This window comes from Convolutriloba macropyga, chromosome 14, assembly GCF_964194025.1.
Source record: "Convolutriloba macropyga chromosome 14, txConMacr16.3, whole genome shotgun sequence".
Taxonomy (NCBI): Eukaryota; Metazoa; Xenacoelomorpha; order Acoela; family Convolutidae; genus Convolutriloba; species Convolutriloba macropyga.
This window is the reverse complement of record NC_134481.1, coordinates 32,388,973-32,409,159: the sequence shown is the minus strand read 5'-3', so window position 1 is coordinate 32,409,159 and position 20,187 is coordinate 32,388,973. Positions and strand designations below refer to the sequence as shown.

At 34.4% G+C, this 20,187-nt stretch overlaps 1 protein-coding gene across 1 annotated transcript in view; it reads right to left on the bottom strand.

The window, feature by feature from the left end:
- Positions 1-6,377: 6,377 nt before the first annotated feature.
- Positions 6,378-20,187, bottom strand: part of LOC142353607 (ATPase inhibitor mai-1, mitochondrial-like) — a 132,453-nt gene continuing 118,643 nt past the window's right edge. The window contains exons 2-3 of the mRNA XM_075405894.1: positions 10,432-10,596; positions 6,378-6,813 (exon numbers count right to left, since the gene is read on the bottom strand). Coding sequence (XP_075262009.1) covers positions 6,603-6,813; positions 10,432-10,583 — 363 coding nt within the window. The 5' untranslated portion in view covers positions 10,584-10,596 and the 3' untranslated portion in view covers positions 6,378-6,602. The remainder of the gene's footprint in view (positions 6,814-10,431; positions 10,597-20,187) is intronic.

Below are 20,187 nucleotides of genomic sequence, written 5' to 3'. Positions count from 1 at the left end.
CAATTCTTTGGACTACCTTGTCCTGCTATGCTTTTAAATTTGCTTTACCTTTTGATCACATTTTTCGTTTTTCACGCCTGACTTCTGACATACTTCACTCAATATTTGAACTGAATGGATTTTAAATTCTTTCACGCATTCAATTGCACACTGTAGTGGATACAGTCAACATCAAAAGAGCAAAATCAAATAAGGGGGTTAAACATATAAATCTCGGTCATTAAGTCATGTAGTGCATTAGATTATCAAAATTCATTCGAGCGATTGCTAGCTGGCATTAGTATTATGCTTAACAGCGTTAAGTTTAAAAGCTGAATAAAGTGTAATCTATCTGTTTTTTTCGTTTTCTTTTTCAAACCTAGTGTGCGTCAATTGGGTCGACAGCGGCTATTTTCTAGCTATTTTCCGGTTATGTTTCCTGACTCACTTCACTCACCGTTTCAACTGAATGGATTTAAATTTTTGACTCATTGAATTTTACAATTTAGTGAATGCGGTCAAGGTTAAAAGAGCAAAATCAGAAGAAACTGGACAAACCAATACAGCCCGCTAACTAAATCCTTGTGCATTAGGTTATTAAATTCATTAGAATGATTGCTAGTATGAAGGACATTAGTATGAACTTTAATAGCCTTTTGATACTTCTATACCTTCATTTTCCCCTTTTTTGTATCAATCCCGATGTGCATCATACGGATCAACGACGGCTATTTACCAGCTCTGGTTTATTTACAAGCTCAAGCTATTTTATGTTAAATAATTAATTCAATTAAAAACTTCCAAAAAAAGATTTTGTCCGGTTGTGCTATTGATCATTTAATTAAGCACCTTCCACTTTTTTCAATGTAATAATTGGATTGCATTGCTGATCTGACATTTTTACAACTTTCGGCTGCTTGTCTTCTATTTGTGGTTATTTGTCTTCTGTTCTCGCTGTTTCCTCTTCACTTTCTGTATAACTCTGTCTCGTTTGCTTTCTACCTAAGCATAATTGAACCACTTAAACGTTCGATTTTTCGCTAACTTTTTATTGACTTAGACACCATGTTTTCAAAAATTTTGAACTTCTTATTGCTACCTAGAGTTGTTGCTCCTTTTGTTGCGTGGTGCCCACATCAGTTTCATTTTAATTGATTTATGTTTTCTAACTACCGATAGTTCGATAGGTGTTGAAGAATTAAAGTGTGTCATTGACAATGATCCTATTTTTTCTTAATGACATCCTAAATGCAAGTTTTGTCAAATTTGTTTCCTGTCTTTTGACTTTGTCTCTCAGTCTTCATTTGAGGCCCTTAGCTTGTCCTCGTAGTTTTTTAGATGCCTATTGTTCTGCTATTAAAACTGCTGAGAAGACCCAAATTCAAGGTGACAAGTATATTTATAGGAGTTTTTGAGCTCAAATTGGTGGAATTTTTTATTGCATTCTTTGTTATTTTTCTCAATTTTTCAGTCTCAAAATCATATTTGCCCACGTTGATAAAGGTCTTTTGCAAGATGTAATGTTTTTTTGCCAAATTTAAACAAAAAATGTCCTAGTAATGCAAAATATTTAAACTTAAGTATGCAAAATTTGTCTAATTTCATTGATCGATCTTTCTTTCGGGGAAACAAAACTTTGTCTGAACTTAAAGATGAGCGTTTGAATGTGTTTTGGAGAGATAAAAAAAACTTGCATTCTTATCGTTTCTCTTTTTTTAATATTTAAGGGCTAGTTAAGCGGTTAAATGCTAGATGACATGTTACTGCTTAGTTTTGATGTTTTTGAAATGGTTTTTAAAACAATGATATCAAGATAGATCTTTGGCAACATTTTTACTCAAGTTTGCAAGTTTTGATTTTTTTTTTAATGTTTGTCATTTTTTTAGAAAATTTCAATCTCTGGAGGCTGACGATGCTCTTTCAAATCTTATTCATGGATCAATGCCTAGATTTCAGTGGTATAAACTTGGAATTTTGAACAATAACGTCAAAAAGTTTTCCTTGTTGCATCTTTTCTTTGATTTTTATACATTTTTGAAAATTTAAAATTTTCAACATGTTCAAATGTTAATTCAAATCTTTGCTTCTGTGTGTCGCTTATAAGTGCAACTTGATTTTGTTAGATTGCAAGTTATTTGTTCTGCAGATTTCAGCCAGAAAAAAGTTTTGAAGCCCTAAGTTTGAAGAAATAAAAAAATTTACGTCGATTCCAATTTGAATTGCGTCAAAATTTGATTCAGCAAAATTTAATTTTTCTGGAATCAAGTCAGCAAAAAAATGAGCTCTGTTCTGCATTTATGAGTAACATTAAACACTGCAAATCTTGTTGCGGAGATCCTAACAGCAGAGAGCTACGGCGAAATTTTCTTTTTCTACTTTTATTTTATATTCTATTGGTTGTTGTACCTGTCTGATTGCATCTGATATTAAAAAACAGGTTCTTGCATTTGCCAAATTTTTTCTCTTTTCTACATATTCTAACGATTCTCGTGTCATTCAATAGTCTGAACTTAAAAAGTTTTTGAAACCACGTTTATCTGTTTGATTGGCGTTTTTCAATTGGTCAGCTGATCAGGTACAGTAGTTTTAGGTTTTTCTTTCAATTTGTTGGATTGTTTTTCATGACATGTCCTTTGGATTTGTTTTTCAGGAATTGTCCTTTGATACAGAATGGGTGCAAAAAGTTTTCATTCGAAGGAAAATCTATAGTCCAATTAGTTTTTTTACCTTATAATTCTGTTTTCAATTTAAGCTGGAAGCTCAAAAACAATTCACGATGTTATAACATTCTGTTTCTCTATTAAAAGAGGCAAGCAAAACTTTTTCCATGCAAACAAAATTGAACAAAACCAATCCTGAGAATCTTTCAGAGAAACTAATTTAAAATTGGTTAAGCACAATACGTTAATTAAAAATGACTTGGCTTAAGTTGTCCGAGCTCTTCATTTCTAGCGATCTACTTTTTTTTGCCATTAAAATCATTTTTGGATGATTGCAACATATGTAGATTTTGATTAGATAGTGCTTGGAATTAGTTTCACACATTTACCTAAAATTTGCATCAACTCGAATAAAATTGCAATCAGTTAATATGTTCTACTCTAACTTTTAATTGCCCTTGAACGAAGTTTGGAGCAGCATTTGTAAAAGTCTTTGTCTCTTTTGCAACAATTTTTTTGGCCCCCTAATTCAGGCTTCAATAGTTTCGAGCAATCACAAGACTCATGAACAGTTCTTGCGACTTTAGTCGGTAAACATTACCAAATTAATGTATCCAAAATTTTCAAAAAACAGAGGGCAGTATCGACCGATTTTCACTTACTAATACCTCTCAGTCACGACAATTGAATAAATGTTTTCATCCAAAACATCTAAATTATTCGTTTCACAATTGGCTTTTTAATAATAGACCAAACCCGTAGCTTTGGACTTTCGGTGTGTTTGTCTGGTACATTTAGCGATTTGAGATGTGCTTCAGAAAAATTAAATTTTAGCAATTTATTTGCTTGCTGGTAGGTCTCTTGTTCAGTTCAACGTTTCAATTAGTTTATTGTTGAACTGATTTGTAGGTATTTTTTTTAAAAATTGAAACATTTTCCCTTAATTTTGATAGGAGTAATTATGCTATTGACAAAAATTCAAGCTGTGCAACGCCTGTAATTGCAAATTTGAAAAGTTTCATTCACAAATTTACGTCTACTAGTTTTTAAAAGTTTTAATTGTGTGACAACAAAAAAGTTCTCAAGCTCGATTGAGGTTGACTGTCTGAGGGGGTCAACATTTTAGGATTAAGAGCTACCATTCATTGCAAGAAATTGTCTTCAACGATTGCGGTGAATCTCTTACTTTTAGTCTAGTTAAAACATAAAAGAGCAGCTCGGCCATTTAATGTCCAGGTTTTAACTTTTATCCCGTTTTTGAGGACGAAAGTTTAAAAGGGTCAGAAAAAATTCGGCCCAGCAAAACATCGCATTAAAGAAGATCACAGGCCTAATATATTTAGTACAAGATTCGTTCGAGAATAATTAAATTGAAACGACCTCTTGTACAGATGTTCTCGTATCTCGGGGAAGCAATCTTGTTATCTGTCAAAATTCTTACTTGACATTACTAACTCAATGGTTGTTCGTAACATAGTAGCTTGGCAAAAATGGAGCAAACACTTGAGACAGCTTCCGTTTTGACTGGCCATTTTGTGTCTATTCCAACATTTTGTGGAGAAACACTGATCTTCAATTATAAGAAGGAATATCAAATCATTTTGTTTTACTGTAGTTCCAATGAGAAAGTTCCTATTAAAGTTGCACGCTTTTTTAAATAAAGCTACAAGATGCTTTATTGCGTACAAAGGAATAAATCTGATTTTTTTTTTTCAATTTCGTTTTAAAGTGTAACAACCGATACAAGTCTCACCCTCTTTCATCCATATATGGGAATGTATCTGTGCAGTTCTCATGGCTTTTTTTCTAACTGGACATGGTTTTTTAGAAGTACGAGGTAATATTGCGTCCGAAAAAAGCCATTATCTACTGAAAGCTACGTTCATCCAATTTGACAGCGTGTTCCATATTGATCTTATATGAATCGTACGGCAACATAAATCTTACGGTGTGGCCCCAGGGACTTTGTGACCTGAAATGAGGCGCCTCCGTGCTAGTTCTATGTCCCCCACGGCAGAGAGATTTATGCGCTACGTGATAAAGAGGATCTAAATCTAGCCGTGTTTTACAATTGAAATGAACTTCGTTGCTTAGTTAGCTTTGAAAGTTGTTTTGGAACCGTTCCAAATAAGTTTCACGCACATTGCAGTCGTAGAGTTGGTCGCTTTTGTAGAACAAAACTTTCGGATCCTGTTTTGCGCATTGTTTGAAATTTGCCAAATCCTCAAGATTTTTCTCTCGCTAATAGCATTCTTTCTCATTTATAATGCTCAGGTTTGTTCATTACTGTTGCCGCTTCTTTTGCGGAGACAAGCGGACACTAACCTTATACGTACCAGGCAAAAAGCTGTAATATGATCCATTCTTAAAGAATAGCTTTCTCCTCAGAGCTCCTTAATTTTCTCTAATCCTCTAAGCAGATTTCAGAAAAGATGGCACACACAATTTTTACTAGTGGCTCAAAAAACATGGAAAAAGGATACGGAGCTGAATTGAAGCATTCCCCTTCAGCAGAGTAGAATTCTACTGTTGAACCTTCGAGCAAGGAACCTTCAATATGCATTTCCTCTAATCGGGGATCTAATTAGAGCTAGTTAGAGTACACGTATGTTCCTTTCATTTATTATATATGTTAACACGCTAGTCATAACATTTAGCCTCAATTACCTAATGACGTCAAGAGCCCCGTAACCCTTCACATGAAAGGAAAAGCAACTAAGTCAGTAAGCGGTGAATTTACACAGAAAGCTATCATATAGATATGGTCTGTACGTTTTCCTCCTTGAAGTAAGTACACTGGGGTAATACATGTTTGTCTGTTCCATAGGGGCGTATATACCTTATGATAGGGAACAGGAAAATTTGGGATAATTTTTTGGGGGGAATGAACAGAGCAAAGCTTTCACTGGATTGAAGTGAGATTGAGTTTACAATTTGTGTTTATTCCCTCGCTTTGGATGGAATAGAGAGGCGAAGCAATTGAGGTAAAAAGAGGAAAAACAGAAGGAGAGGAGGCACGGATATTGGACACAAAAGTCAGCTTCCTTATTTAGTAAGGCCTCTCTTTTGATTTAAGGAAAGAAATCAGAGACAAAAGCAACTAACGAGCTGGTGCTGAATAGAGGTGGAAACAGAGAGGAAAAAACACAATTACTCCCTCTTTTCTTTTCCAATCATTTATTATCTGTTTTCATTTCTAATTTAACGAATCATCAATTTTTCAGGTACACATTCGAGATTACAAAACAGTGAAATAATGAAATTTCCCTTTGTTCATAGCAAACACATGAACAATTGAAATTACTTCACAAGACCATGATCAGACTTAGATGATCAGAATACAAGAAAAGATTCGTGAAATTAAGGAGTGAAAAAATTATATGCTTAGATGAAAATGAAATCATTGTTAGAAAAGGAAACCTACAGATATTACACATCTTTAAAACGTGATGACTTTTCCATCGGATGCCAATGAACGCACGACTAATGGTCTCAGAAGGCATTAATGAATTTCTCATTTTTAGTAAAAATCAGTAACTATTGGTCAGTTGGGTAAAAACTTCAATACAATCCTCACAATACGATTTCACTATATTATAACTTTTCCAAATAATCCTCAAGGCGCCCATTAATTTTAGTCAAATCAGTAACCTTATTATTTTCAGAAACAAACTTTCCCACAATCAGAAAAAAAAAACGATCATTCTTTTAAAACTTAAAAGCAGTCAATTTCAAAAATCTGGCGCTTAATTTTTATTTCTCCAGTAATAAAATAGACAAGTTACCTTAATGATATAACTGAAAGTTAGTGTTTAAAGTCATTAATGAATTCCTATCAACGTATATGCAACACAGCAACGTTATCAAGTATCATCTTACGTGGCATCACCAATACAATATCGAATCTCTGTTAGTTAGATTAAACAAGTGGGTGACGTTTAGGTGTTTGTTTACTTCTGTTGTTTACTTGAGGTCATTCTCCTCCGTTTCTAGTTCCTCGATGTCTTCCTTGTGTCTGTCGATGATAGATTGGAGTCGTTTGATCTCCTGCTGGGCATTCTGGATGTGGTCCTTGTGTTGGCTCTTCAGTTTCTTCAGCTGTTCAGCCTGAATCTTCCGGTAGTACTGATCCTCGTGGCTCTGTCCTTTTTTCGCCATCGCCCCTCCGGCGTCCCTTCAAAGATGTCTTTAATTATTTAAGCGGGCAATCTTAAACCGACGGGAAACGAAAAGTATTATTTTTAGCAAATGCAACTTAGGCAAAATTACCATTACCAAATTTCCGGATGCAGGCAGACATTATACTACCGTAGTGAAAATAGAAACTGATTAAAAACTACTCATGAATTTCATGTTCCTTTGAAGCATTACCAGGTAGCATATACTCTAAAATAACCGGCAATTTTGAGCTTTATGGTGTGATTTCAATTACAAAAATGTGAACTTTACTTGCAAACTTTAGGTACAGCTCACCCAAATGAAAAAAATGACCACTTGAATTTCTATTTGAAAAATTACCTAAAAGCTGTTCACGATTCACATAAGTGAAGTCCACACGCTCGTAGAATCCAAAACAAATCTAAGAATTAAGACTTGAAACTATCGAAGTGCTACGAATCAAAGGGTCACCACAGTGTGGAAGAAAATTTATTAACTTGAAATGCCCACAAATATCCCGGGTTCGTCTTAAGTTTTTGAAACAATTAAGACCAACCATTTTTTGGTTAATCGGTTTCCATCTTACCAGATAGAAGTTTACAGCTCTACAGTAATTTTCAATTGCTCTCAAATTTACCAATTATATTAGTCCGTCAGTCTTTTTCATGCAATTTTCCGCTTGGCCGATTTTTTGTCTGATCTTTTTAACTTTTCGTACTCAAAAACGAGATAAACAGGAAAACTAAGAGAGCATTTAAATGTTAGAGCCTTTCGGATTACTAGTGGATTTACAGGGAACTGTTTTGGAGACATAAACTCGTGTGAAGAGCGGTTCTTAGCGTTTGACCACCTCGCACATTTTTCTTTCAAACCACCCCCCCCCCCCCCCAACAACCCCAATTCACGCCCCCACCACACCCCCATCACACCCATAACCCGTCGCCAACCCCGCCCCTTCAATTAAGCTTAAGCTAGCCTCCCTAAACCAGCCAGCCTCTCGCCGGTCGTTTGAGAGCAATTTTTCTGATGTTAGTTGGTTATATTCTTTTTTAACTGATTAGCTGAACACAAAAATGAGTCAAATTTGATATAGCGTGGATTCCAATTAAATTCACGCGTGGAATTGTATCGAACAGAAAAATGTAATTTAAGTCCACATTTCGGATGCATAGACTCTCCTTAGTATTTTTCCCCACAAATTTAACTATCCAAGAAAATTTTTTCTGAAGTCAGCAAAATCCACAGTGTGATTAATGACAAGTCTAAAGAGTTCATAGTACATAGTAAAGAGAATAAATGGTTACTTTTACACATATACAACTTCTACACATAAGTGGCGACATCACAGGCAATTTGCTTACAAATGACTGATGAGCGGTTGACTACACCAGTACCAAGCCGCAATTTAGAGAGGCTAACTTAACCTTAATTGAGGGGAGAGGTGCAGCATGGGGTCAGCGGAGTGTGGCGTCTGGTTTGAGCGTGCAAGGTTTAGTGTAGAATGGGGTGCATGAGTGGACGAGGGGGAGAAAGCGATAGGCTGCGTTTATGGGTGTAGAGTGGGTGTCAAACTCTTAACCATCCAAACTCTTAACCATGAAACGAAAAGTCAGTACTAGGAAAAATTGCAGAAAAAGACCAACAGTACTAATATAATTGCCAAACTTTGTTTTGAGAGAAATTAATCACATAGCTGGCAGATCGCCCGAAACAAGCGGCTGTTGACCCCACTGATTGACGATGGGATTGAAACACTCCAGGAAGAAAAATTGGTGAAATCTTGATATTCTTTAAGTGTCCAAAAGTTTTCTAATTTAACTTGATATGCTGAATTGAACTTTTAAATTGGAGCACAAGAGAAGTTAATGGCAGGCAACGAGAAAACTGGTCAAAATCAGAATCTTTTTGAAAGAGTCATCAAAAACAATACGCTAAATGCCATAACCCTTAATCATAGCATAACATACAACTTATGAAGTTATTAGAGGCAGGATTCAAAAACGTTTTCAAAAACAAATGGTATCTAAGTTAAAGAAAAGAACACCTAAAAACTTAAGTCAATAAAGTGACAACAATCACACCGCACTACATGTACAATGAGGAAAGTGATATTGTTAGCAACAAACCAAGCAAAAAGACCACAAGAAAGGCGAAAAAGAGGCAAGACTCACTTCTTTTCAGAAAATGTTAGTTGATAAGTAAAAAAATCATAAAAACCTCTGCTATGTGCTGAAGTCAAAAACTAGATTCAATTATGGTTCCTTAGCAACTGACTACAATTGTCATTAATGACACTAGGCCATAAAACAAAGTAAAAAAATAAAAATGGGGAAAAACTCCAAAATTCGCTGAATTTTAGAAAACAAATACTGTCCAAGTCATGAAAACCACGAATTATGAACCATTAATTAGTTTAAATTATGCTTCAATAATAAACCATCAAAACTATCAATAGAAATTGATAGGACAAAAAAGAACAAACAGGCGGCAAAACTAAAAACTACCAATATTTTTTAAAAAAAAATAGCGGCTAAGTCAGAAAGCAATAGCTACGAATTGCAACTATTAATTCGCGCTATTTATGCTTCATTAGACCCCGATGACACCCATCACAAATGATAACCCAACAAAACATAAAAAATAGGGCTAAAGACAAAAATCTACTATTTTCTTAAGTCAAACATTTTATGACAAAAAACAGTGTCAACGTTATGAAAAAGCATTAGCTGCCCGTTGAGAGATTAGGATATGGCAAATAGGCACATTTATAACAGATGGACCAGTCAAGAGATGACACTCAATTAAAGACACTCAATAGAAAAACACCTCAAAAAGGGGACTTCCACAATTGAGTCGAGTTGTGTTACTTAATGGCTTTTAGTTAATGACTTTGTGATTTGGGGACATTAACATTTAAAAATATTAGCAAAACTCAGTTTTTCCGCAAGATTTTAAATTGAAGATGTAAAGCTAAGTTAAGTTTGGCTCTTTTCAAATTAATTGGAAATGATTGTTTTCGCTCTGTCTCTGGGATTAAGTAAAAGAAAGTTGTATAGTTTTGCTTTTAGGAGACGGCGACACCAAGGTTAATAAAAAAATTAAATCTAAGTTCAAAATTTCAACTCATACAGCCTTATTAGTCTTTTTTGATAGCTGCTAAGTAGCAAAAAAACCGTTTTGCTGTATTGTTAAGTACCATTTTACTGCATTAGCGATAGTTCTACGTTTGTAATGAGATTCTTTCTGTTTCGTTTCGATCAGATTTCACAAGTCTTTTTCAATAAATCCATTTATTTGATATGGAACCAATCTTGCCCTTACTCATATCAGATGCTAGCATTTATGCACAAACGCCAGACAGTGAAAGTCAACAATTTAACACCGTTGAAATCATAGATTACAACTTTATTTATTAAAATCGGCCCCATGCCGTAACAGACGCCAACATATTTTGTAGGAGTAAAAATGTTCAACCGACACCCACAAAAATGGTCTACAGTTTATTTTCAGACAGATTGCAGGCTAGTCAGGTCTATATACTCTATACCATTTATGCTGCTGATGCAGGTGGACTATCGTGGGAAATGACCAAAAGCTATGCTAGCTCTAGCATTATGCAATATGACATACTAACTTGATAGCACCCGCGTCATCCACCCTGCTCACTGATGACACGTGAAAAGGCTGTCGTCTCACAGCAGTACCACTTACACTGACACTGCAGCAGCTGCTATTACTAACAAGCACACTCAAGCTCACAGGCCTGTTAATGATCTGTCTCAGCATGGCTAACTAGTCTGAAAAATATCAATCACCCCTAGAAAGTACAGAGAAGACCTCTGAATATGGCACTTTATTAGCTTGGCCATGTCTTTGCCAATGTAAGCTGACCTTCAAAACTTCTGATGATGTCATTTGTGATTTCATTTGAAAAGATTTTAAGAAAAAGTGCATAATCTCATAACTCAATTTTGCAGAATCTGGTCTTGGACTAAAATTAGGATTCAAAACTCAAAATACACTCGGCATGGTTAAAAGTTCCAATGCAAATCTCTTTTTCGGGCCCTATAAAAGTGAGGCGACTGACATCAAAACTCAATTTTAAATAGATGTTCAATAGCAGTTTATTGTCATTTCAGCAGAAAAATTATGAACGAGGAAAAGTTGCAATGTTCACCATGATGAAGAAAGAAACATTATGTGGAGAGACCACTAATTATTACCGCCATAAATTACTTATCAACAGACTGTTTTCTTCTCAATGAATGGACACACAAAATTATTTAAAATGCGGAGCGAATTTCAAAACAATCAAATCGGAAAAAGAATAGTTACGTCACAGTTCCTATTATAATTACGTACAATAGCCTGGTTAATTTACCGGAAAAATATAAAAGCGTGAAGTCAGTTCAAACGATGCCGCGGAAATGTGTTCTCCCATTTCCTTGATATTTTTTAGAAGCTATTTTTGATTTTCATGAAACCACTGGAATTGACGAAATGCTCACTACAAGTAAAAACAATACAGAAAAAGATGTCGCGAAAATCAAATTTTAGGTTCAAATACGAGCTAATTAACAGTGATTTTTTAAATTAAATAGTTCATCCCATAAAGTTACTCTTTGAAGAAACAAGCAAAATGAAAATAAGGGGCTCTAGGATTATCAAAATTTCATCATAATCCGTTTAGAAAAAAGCCAAAAATTCACGTCAACTTCAACAGCAAAAACACCGAAATATTACAAAACAACCAGTTTCATTATGCTTTATTCAAAATTTGACTGAAAAGATACTCTTTAAAATTGTTTCAATAAAATTGAAAAACGTTAAGGAACAACACAAAACGCAGAATTGAGTTGTGCTGCTCAAAATAGCAGCCGTTGTAGCGTAAAAAAGTCTTGTAGTATCCAAAAACCGTTAGCCATTAAAATGAAACGTTAACTGCGCTTTATTACCGATTGAAAAACTTTTAATTAAAGACCAGGCCTCATCGATTTATTAAGTTCTTTTAGCTCCACTCATTTTTCCTTGAACGTTCTACTGCTTGTTGGGTAGGTCATTGAAGGGATGAATATAAACTCTGTACATTGTAAGTATGAGACTAAAAATTGACTAGTATAAAAATTTAAAAATAAAAGGTCATGCAAGCAACACAAAAAAACCAACAAAAAAATATTTCGGACCAATCACAACTCGAGAAGGTTAAAATCTCAAAATAAAAAATGACAAACCTAAAAGAATCAACAAAACAGACCAATAACTAACACGAAAACGCATAAAAACTACAGAAAACAGGACAGAAATCAAATAAAGTAAGCTCAAAAAAGTTTTAAATATAATGAAACGCTTTATCTCAGGTACCCAACCACAGAGGAAGTTCTAAATAATTAGAGTGATAAAAAGAAATACTTTTTGAAAAATATAATTCTTCAATTAAGGAAACTTTCTTCTCTATAAATCAAACACAATTATTCTATTTCATCTTATTCGACTGTTAACATTATGATTACAATTATGAGCAGTAAATTGGTCCAAATTGTACCAAAACTTATCTAGTTTATCAAACAACCCCGTCTTTTGATAATTCTTTTGGCCCATTGTAACGAGTGTTACATGAAAACGAAATTATCGTCCAACAAACAAAGCAAAAATTGATATTTTTAAAAACCCAATAAGGAGTATCGGTATTACGCAGTCGCACATTTGTGCCATCTCGTTACAAACAAGCAAAATTTCAAAATGTGCAACTCATTTATTGCATATGCGTATCCTCAGTTATATCGAAAAAAAAGAAGCTCGTGCTTGACGACAAAATTACAATAAAGGGTCCCAGAATACTGATATCTGTCATTGGATTCATTGTTCTTTGCAAATATCTTTGCCCTTTCGTGAATTTATGACCTTCAAATTTGAGCAGTGACTTATATTCCAACGATTTGAAAGAAAAGGTTGCAGAAAGTCTTACCTTAATCCTTTAAAAAATCCTTTAAAACAAAAACCCTGCAAATGAAATCCTGTTAACTTTTTCTGTCATATTAAAAGACTTTCCCCATTGTTGTTTATGCACTCATTGCATGCATTCAAGCTGAAATTATTAGAAATTGAACAAGTCATTTAAAATTAGCAATTTTAGTAACTTTGGCAGCTGTCTATACCAAACTTTTTTTAAGAGAAAACAAAGAATATTATTTGTCATAGTTGTGAAAAAGTTCATGTCAGGTGGAGGAGGTCCCCAAACTCTTTCCGTATACGTTGCACTGATCTCTTCAACTACCGTTTAATCATTTGCAAAGTGAGATACATTGTCCTATCAAAAGTTCTTTTTGCTGGAAAATAAAATTTCCGGAAATTTAAAAAACTGATATTTGCATTATTTGGTCAAAATCTTGCATGCTTACACGGAGATGCCGATGACTCAAATCAAACGTTCAAAAATGCAACCAAATATAATGGTTTTTCGGTAAAGAACACAAATCAGACGATTGGTTTGAAAAAAGTATTTATGCTCTAAAAACATAAGCCGACTAACGTCGGATGAACTACTCTCCAATGACAAGCAGTGGCAATTTAACTAGAGGAGTTGTGGCTTAGGAATGTTTTATGGGTGCTAAAAAAAGACCCCACAGCGATTCGAACCCCTGACTTCCAGAATGTCAGTCCAACATTTCAATCACTCAGCTAAAATGGCTTTGATCATTATAAGCTCACAATCGCCTTTATATTAGCAACATACTTTACACCAAAACGACAGCAACTTAGATCACTCAAAACTGAAGGACTCAAGCGTGAAGAAATCACTAGAGAGGTCAAAGAATGTTCTCGAAAAAGTAAAAATTAGAGAAAAAATTTTGCATATAAAAGACACGTTTACAATAATTGGCCCGAGAGCAATGAAAAAACATGAAGCTTGAAACGGTAAGAAAAAAGATTTCTTCAAAACATTAAGAACCGTTTTTGAGAAACGATAACTTAGAAAATGTCTTCAGGGATGGATTTAATTTTACAACAGTTTATCTTATCTCGGCCAAAGATATCGATCGTCCTAAATGAACTGAACAAAGCGGGGCTCGCAAAAAGCGCCTAACCCCTAATTAAATTGAGGTTAGGACAACAATCATCCAACGTGTTCAAGCTAAATAGCTTACTTATTTTGATATTAAACGCTATTTAAAAAGGCGGAAAGAGAACATTTTTGTTGCAAATGACGGCTTGACTTTATCGCCACTAAAACTTTTTAACACCACCAAAAACGTAGAAACTTGATAATTAATTTGCGAAGTCAGCTCAATTTTAATCCAGTTAGAACTTGTCGTTGAATACGGTAAAAAAAGCTAGCAACCAAACATTGCTCATGCTCATCAGTAAAAAAAATTATCTACATCATTTGATCCATAACTTATTTGAACAACCCTGCTCTTGATTTATGTGCCCGTACAGCAGTGAAATTATGTCACTTGATAGGTCTAACTGCTGCTAAAAGGATCACCGTGATCAGTTTCCGAGATATGAAGAGATGAGAAACAGCTATCATTATTTCAAAGATAATTGCTTCAAAATCAATTTTTAGAGGAAAAAGTGTGTCATGCTGGTAGAAATATTCGACATATCCGACCAACCGGTTTTGGGTAGTTAGCTTTATCTTAATACGGTGGGGTGACCAATTTGGGAGGAGGCGAGCGTGCCGGATTACGGATGGCATGAGGTGGAGGGGTGGAGTGACGGGTGGGTGCGCAGTGGCGGGGGAGGGGTAGGGGCAAGTGCTGAAGCTTTCACGTGGGTCGGGGTCAAACTCTAAGATCCACTCTTCACACCAAGAAAAAAAGTCTCCTACAGTAACTAAATCTGTTCTTCCCTTTTGGTAGTACAACATTAGTCAAGAATACTTTAAACAACTTGGCGTAATTAATTGAAAATCAAAAACGTGAAACTCAAAGCTAACTAAACGGCTTTGGATAGTTATCTTCATCAATTGATGGCAAAGTTTGATACAAAAAGAACAGCATCTAAGTAAACAACGTCAAATAACAATATAAATCAGCTAACGTCGGATTAATTGCTCTCGAACAAAAGTCGGGGCAGTTGCAGTTGAATTTAGAGGCCACGTAGCTGAGAAGTTTTGCGGTGCGCAAAAGACAATCCGACGGGGGTTCGAATTACTGACCTCCAGGTTGGCAGTCTGACATCCTAATCACTCAGCTACAATGGCTTTGATTTCATCAGCTCAGAATCGCTTTTACCAACGAAATTGATGTCAGAACGAGAGTGACTTAGATCAACCAAAAAGATCACTAAAGAAGTCATAGAATGTTCTATAACAAAAGAGCAAAAACAGTCAGGCAAAAAATTTGCATTAAAAAAACCAGCACGTTTACAAAAACACGCACGCTACAAACATTGTTCAAGAGCAATTCAAAATAGGTCATAAGTGAATGTAAATGTTCTTTAACACCAAAGAATCTTTTTTAAAAACTATGTTTTCAAGTTCTCAAGACCAGCTATCAGTTTTAATCAACAACTGCTAATTAACGCTGCCCAAGTAAATATGAATCGCAATGCTAACAAACTTCATAGTCAGGGCAGGAAACTCATCTCTTAGCCCGCAACGACCACTGAAAAATTTCTTTTTATATACCTTAAGCCATGAAAGCCATTAAAAGCACTGCTTCGAAACTTTGAATTCTATCAAGGACAATGAAACAACCAGATAATGAACTAGTCAAGATTTTAACACACGAGGACACTGAATTTTTCAAAAAAAAAACTTTGTCCATTCTCACAGAGCACAATTTTTCCTCCACTGTTTCAGGCAAATAGGGATAGACTAACTTTTTATTCTTTTTAAAAGTGGCGGATTCTTTCAAATTTCACATTCAAATAAACATTCCATACAAATTCGTTTGAAATGACAGGCTCGATGTTAAATAAATTAGTTAATGTAATCTTCAAATTTTTCAAGGGTAACTAAATCTGTCCTTAGTTTTATAATCGGAATAAATGAAAAAACTTACTTTCTTGTTTAATTTACACATTTGGTTATTTTAGCCTGCCAATGACGATCACCTGAAGTAAACTGTTAACAATTTGAGGGAAACTGTAAACAATTTGACGGAAACAAAGGTTTCTTTTGAAGAAAACATAAGTTTTGTTTGTGATTTTAATAATAGGTTTTGTTTGTAAAGGGGGGAAGGTTGCCTTTTTCAAAGGTCACTCAAATCATATTAAAAACCAAAAATTAATTTGTGTCATATTTATTTTAATAATTTGTTTTCACTAGGGTCGGGTTTCATCAATCTAACGTATTTATTATCCGTCATATCAATTATTCTGCAAAAAAAGTTGAGATATTGAAACAAACCCTGGCCCAGCTCAAATAGAAAAATTGAAAACAATAGACCAGCACTATAAAGCAAAGAACAGAAGAGACGATAATCTCAGTTCTGATACATGAATTGTAGAAGCCTAAATAATAAATACGAAAAGTTATCAAATTTTTTGACAAATCTCGACCAGTTGTCTTTCCTAGCTGTTACCGAAACATGGATAAAAGGGAACAATACTATTCCAGATTCTTTCCTATGCAGTAGCCATCAATTTATTCAACCGCCGAGATCATCATAAACTGAATTGGAAAGAGGGGGAGGTGTAGGCATATGGATACCGAAGCAGATTTCAACCAAAATAAATGACTTGAACACCATTAACCGGAGTTTTTTTAATCATTATGGATAGAAGTAACTGAGCCTCTGAAAGAAAAAGTGCTCATAAATGTGGCGTATTGTTCAAATGTAAACCTTTCAGAATTCTTCCTTGATTAAATGACATCAGAAATGAACAGTGTTCAGAAGCAAAGGCCAAAAAATATTGATGGAAACTGAACAATATATGAAACAAAACAAATTAACTCTTAATGAAGGGAAACGAAATAATTAATTTCAAAAATGAAAAATTACCAACTGTCTATTGCGTTGAAGTTAAAAGTCATTCATTGGAACCAACAGATGAAAGCAGATACTTAGGTGTTATTCTTGACAAAGAGCTGACATACCAAAAACAACTTACTAATGTGATCAGCAAAACGGCTTTAGCTATCAGATCAATTTATTTGGTACGCAATCGAATAACTTTAAAGGCTCGAATAAACCTCTTTAGCTCACTTGTGTTATCGCATTTAGACTTTAGTGCAATATTTTTTTCAAAGTTTGCCATCCTACTCAATTGACAGAATAAACAAACAAATTAGATGGGGCATAAAAGTTTGCTATTTACAAACAAAATATGACAGTGCTCATAAACTACTTCTTGAAAACAAAATACTTCCGCAGAACTTCAAATAGCTAAAACTTCATTAAATAGACTTTTCGATATTGTCCAACAAAAACAAGACCAAAAGAAATTCAGAGTAATCGGAGACGTTGAAATTAAAGTAAAACAATCGTACATATGATTTTTCTCTCACAACTAAATGTAAATCAAAATTGAGTCAAAATTCAATTATAAGAAACTTCGTTCGGAAATGGAATAAACTTCCATGAACTTCCAGAAAGGAAAAATCAAAGAAAAAATTTAAAAAAGAATTAAAGAAAGATGCAAAAAAGACACGAACGAGTTCCAATGGACAAAAAAAATGACGGCTTTAAAAGTTTATTTTTATAAAATAAATCACGAAAACTAGAAACTGAACCTTAGTTTTTTTATTATATTTAGTTATTCAAGGGAAAGATGTAGTATGTTTGATTTATATTACAACATGTAACTTGAGATTATTCGAATTTACATGTTTGAGATTCAAAAGAAACTTAACAATTTGAGGAGAACTTAACAATTTGAGGGAAACTTAACAATTTGAGGGAAACTGTTAAAATTTTCAGGAGATTGATTTTCAGGATATATATGTCCAAAATTTGCGGGGCTGAAAAAGTTGCTAACCTCAAAAAATATCGATTGAAAAAAAAAATTGTAAGGAATGAACTTTCTAAGACTCCAATAACATGGAGGGTTGGAACAGAATCAAGAATACGATTCGATTTCGGCATCATTTCAATCATGCTCATTGCCACATCAATGAGTAGCAGCCAACTAAAGATTTTGAAAACAAGCTGATTGGCAAATTCGAGTTCCAAGTCAAACTTCATAGATGTCAATTCTATAAAAACATTGATAGAGTTCACATTTAATGAACATATACACTTCATAGAGATTTCATTAGTTGATAGTAAAATATTAGCACTTGAGCACCCGTCTAACAAAGAATATCCACAACATCTCACATAGGCCATCCACCATGAATATAGGAGGGAGGAACTGAATTGAAATGAGGTTCCACTCAACACATGTGACCAATTTACATTTAATAACTTTAAGCAGGAACTTATATTTAGCTTTTAGTAGAAGTAGTTTTTATTTTAGAACAATTTGGCACGCAGAGAGATAGGCTAGCGTCGTAGTATTGATTTTGGTACTATAAGGGAAGGGGGAACATGCTAATGTAAAATATGAGGAAAGTTCTCCACAACTTAAGACAAAGCAGACTAATTTATATCGATACGCGACACTTGAGTTGCTCGGAGCACAGGTTAACAGGAATTAAGAGATAGATAGATAGATAATAAGAAGAAGAGAGTGGAAAAAGAAAGATAGATCGATTGAGGGAATGGATTTGTTGGTATTAATGAGCACCTAAAAACGAGGAATAATAACAAAATGTTGATACTCCAAAATTAACCCCCTCCCCCAACTCCCTTGTAAAGACTCCCCCAAGAACCAACATTTATTAGCCTAATTAAATCAGCAATTAGGAGAATACACATTTTTCCAACGAGTATGATATATAAAATTACTGGAAGTAGCTATTAAACAATTCACGAAAAAGCATAGCTATCTACCAGAAATCGTCAAGCCTATATTTGAATTGTTTCAGGTGGTGTGGGGGTGGTGGTGTGTGGGGGGTGATGATTATTACACAGTACCCCAAAATTAACTAATTGATAGTCTTAACAATCCATCACAACATTATTGATACACTTTGAAGATTGTATGCTATATATAATACAAGAACATGCGTAATTACTGCCCTACATGAAAACTGAAAAATGGATGAAAACTGCTTCGATTCATTTGAAAATACGAAAGGAAAAGAGAGAAAGGAAAGGTATTGCACAGCTATATTGAAGAAAGCAACATTTTATACAGAGGAAACAAATTATGTACAATTTAGAGCTTAAAAATCAGCGCTTTTAAACATTAATTGATTATTTGACAAGCTACTGGTGCTTGAACTATTTCAGTTCATTTGAAAGCCATAATGTAAAGCCATCACTTTCATGGCCAAATTAATTCAAATCGTTCTCGTGCTTTTTTTCTTTAAAGAAAGACCTTCCTCATAGTAGCCCCCACCTCATACAGAAAATTATAGTCCCCTATTATGGTTTTTTATTATGGTTCATGACCACAAAGCTTGGGTGGACCAAGAATCGAGCACAGAACAAATAGCAGATATAATTTCTAGTATTATGATAAGGTTCATAGTTTTTATAACCACAATCGCTCGCCAATTTGTTTGTGATCAACCAGTTCATTTAACCTGTAAAAGCACGAGATAATAAAGGTACACAATCTGCACAAAAAATTTTGGATTAACTACAAAATTTTAAAAGCACATTGAAACACCAAAATGCACAAATAACCACATCACGAAAAGAACAAGTAATTGTTACTATTTGGATAAATTAATTCATAAATTAAGCAATTAACTAAAACTAAATTAGTCTCTTAATAATGAGGATAAATAACTTCCGCGGATCAAAATGAACTCTTTAAGAGTCTTTTTTGAAGAAAATTCAATAAACTAACGAGTCAAAACAGTAAATTACTTTTCATTTAAAATGAAATATTTTGAGAACTGCTTCAGGGCTGTTCGCTGATAAACTAATTTGAGAACATGCTGAAGTCGGCCTCCGAAAGGACGTCATTTCGTCCTATTTAGACCTGTCAGCTTAGCTGTCGCAAGTTTCTCCGCTGAAACCTGAGTTAAGGCAATATATTCTAAAATTTGATTGGATGAAAACTATTGCGTAAAATATTTATAGCATTTCCCTAATATAAACTATTCACTTTTCATCACTGCCTGGTGCCGTTCAATTGCTTCAATAAACTTTTTAAAAAATTTATGTAGGAAACAGAGCATTTTTACCAAATTGCGCTCAGAATAGCACTTCGAAAATATCGCATTCAAAAACCTTTATTAGAAAGGTAAATGAACCGATAACTAAGTCTTCTGATAGCTTAGTACTTAGCAAAGCCACCTGCATTGCATCTTATTAAAGACAGAACTGATACCAAAAGAGGAGAGTTATCAGAAGACTGAAAGGCACCAAAAATCTAGTCCCCCGAA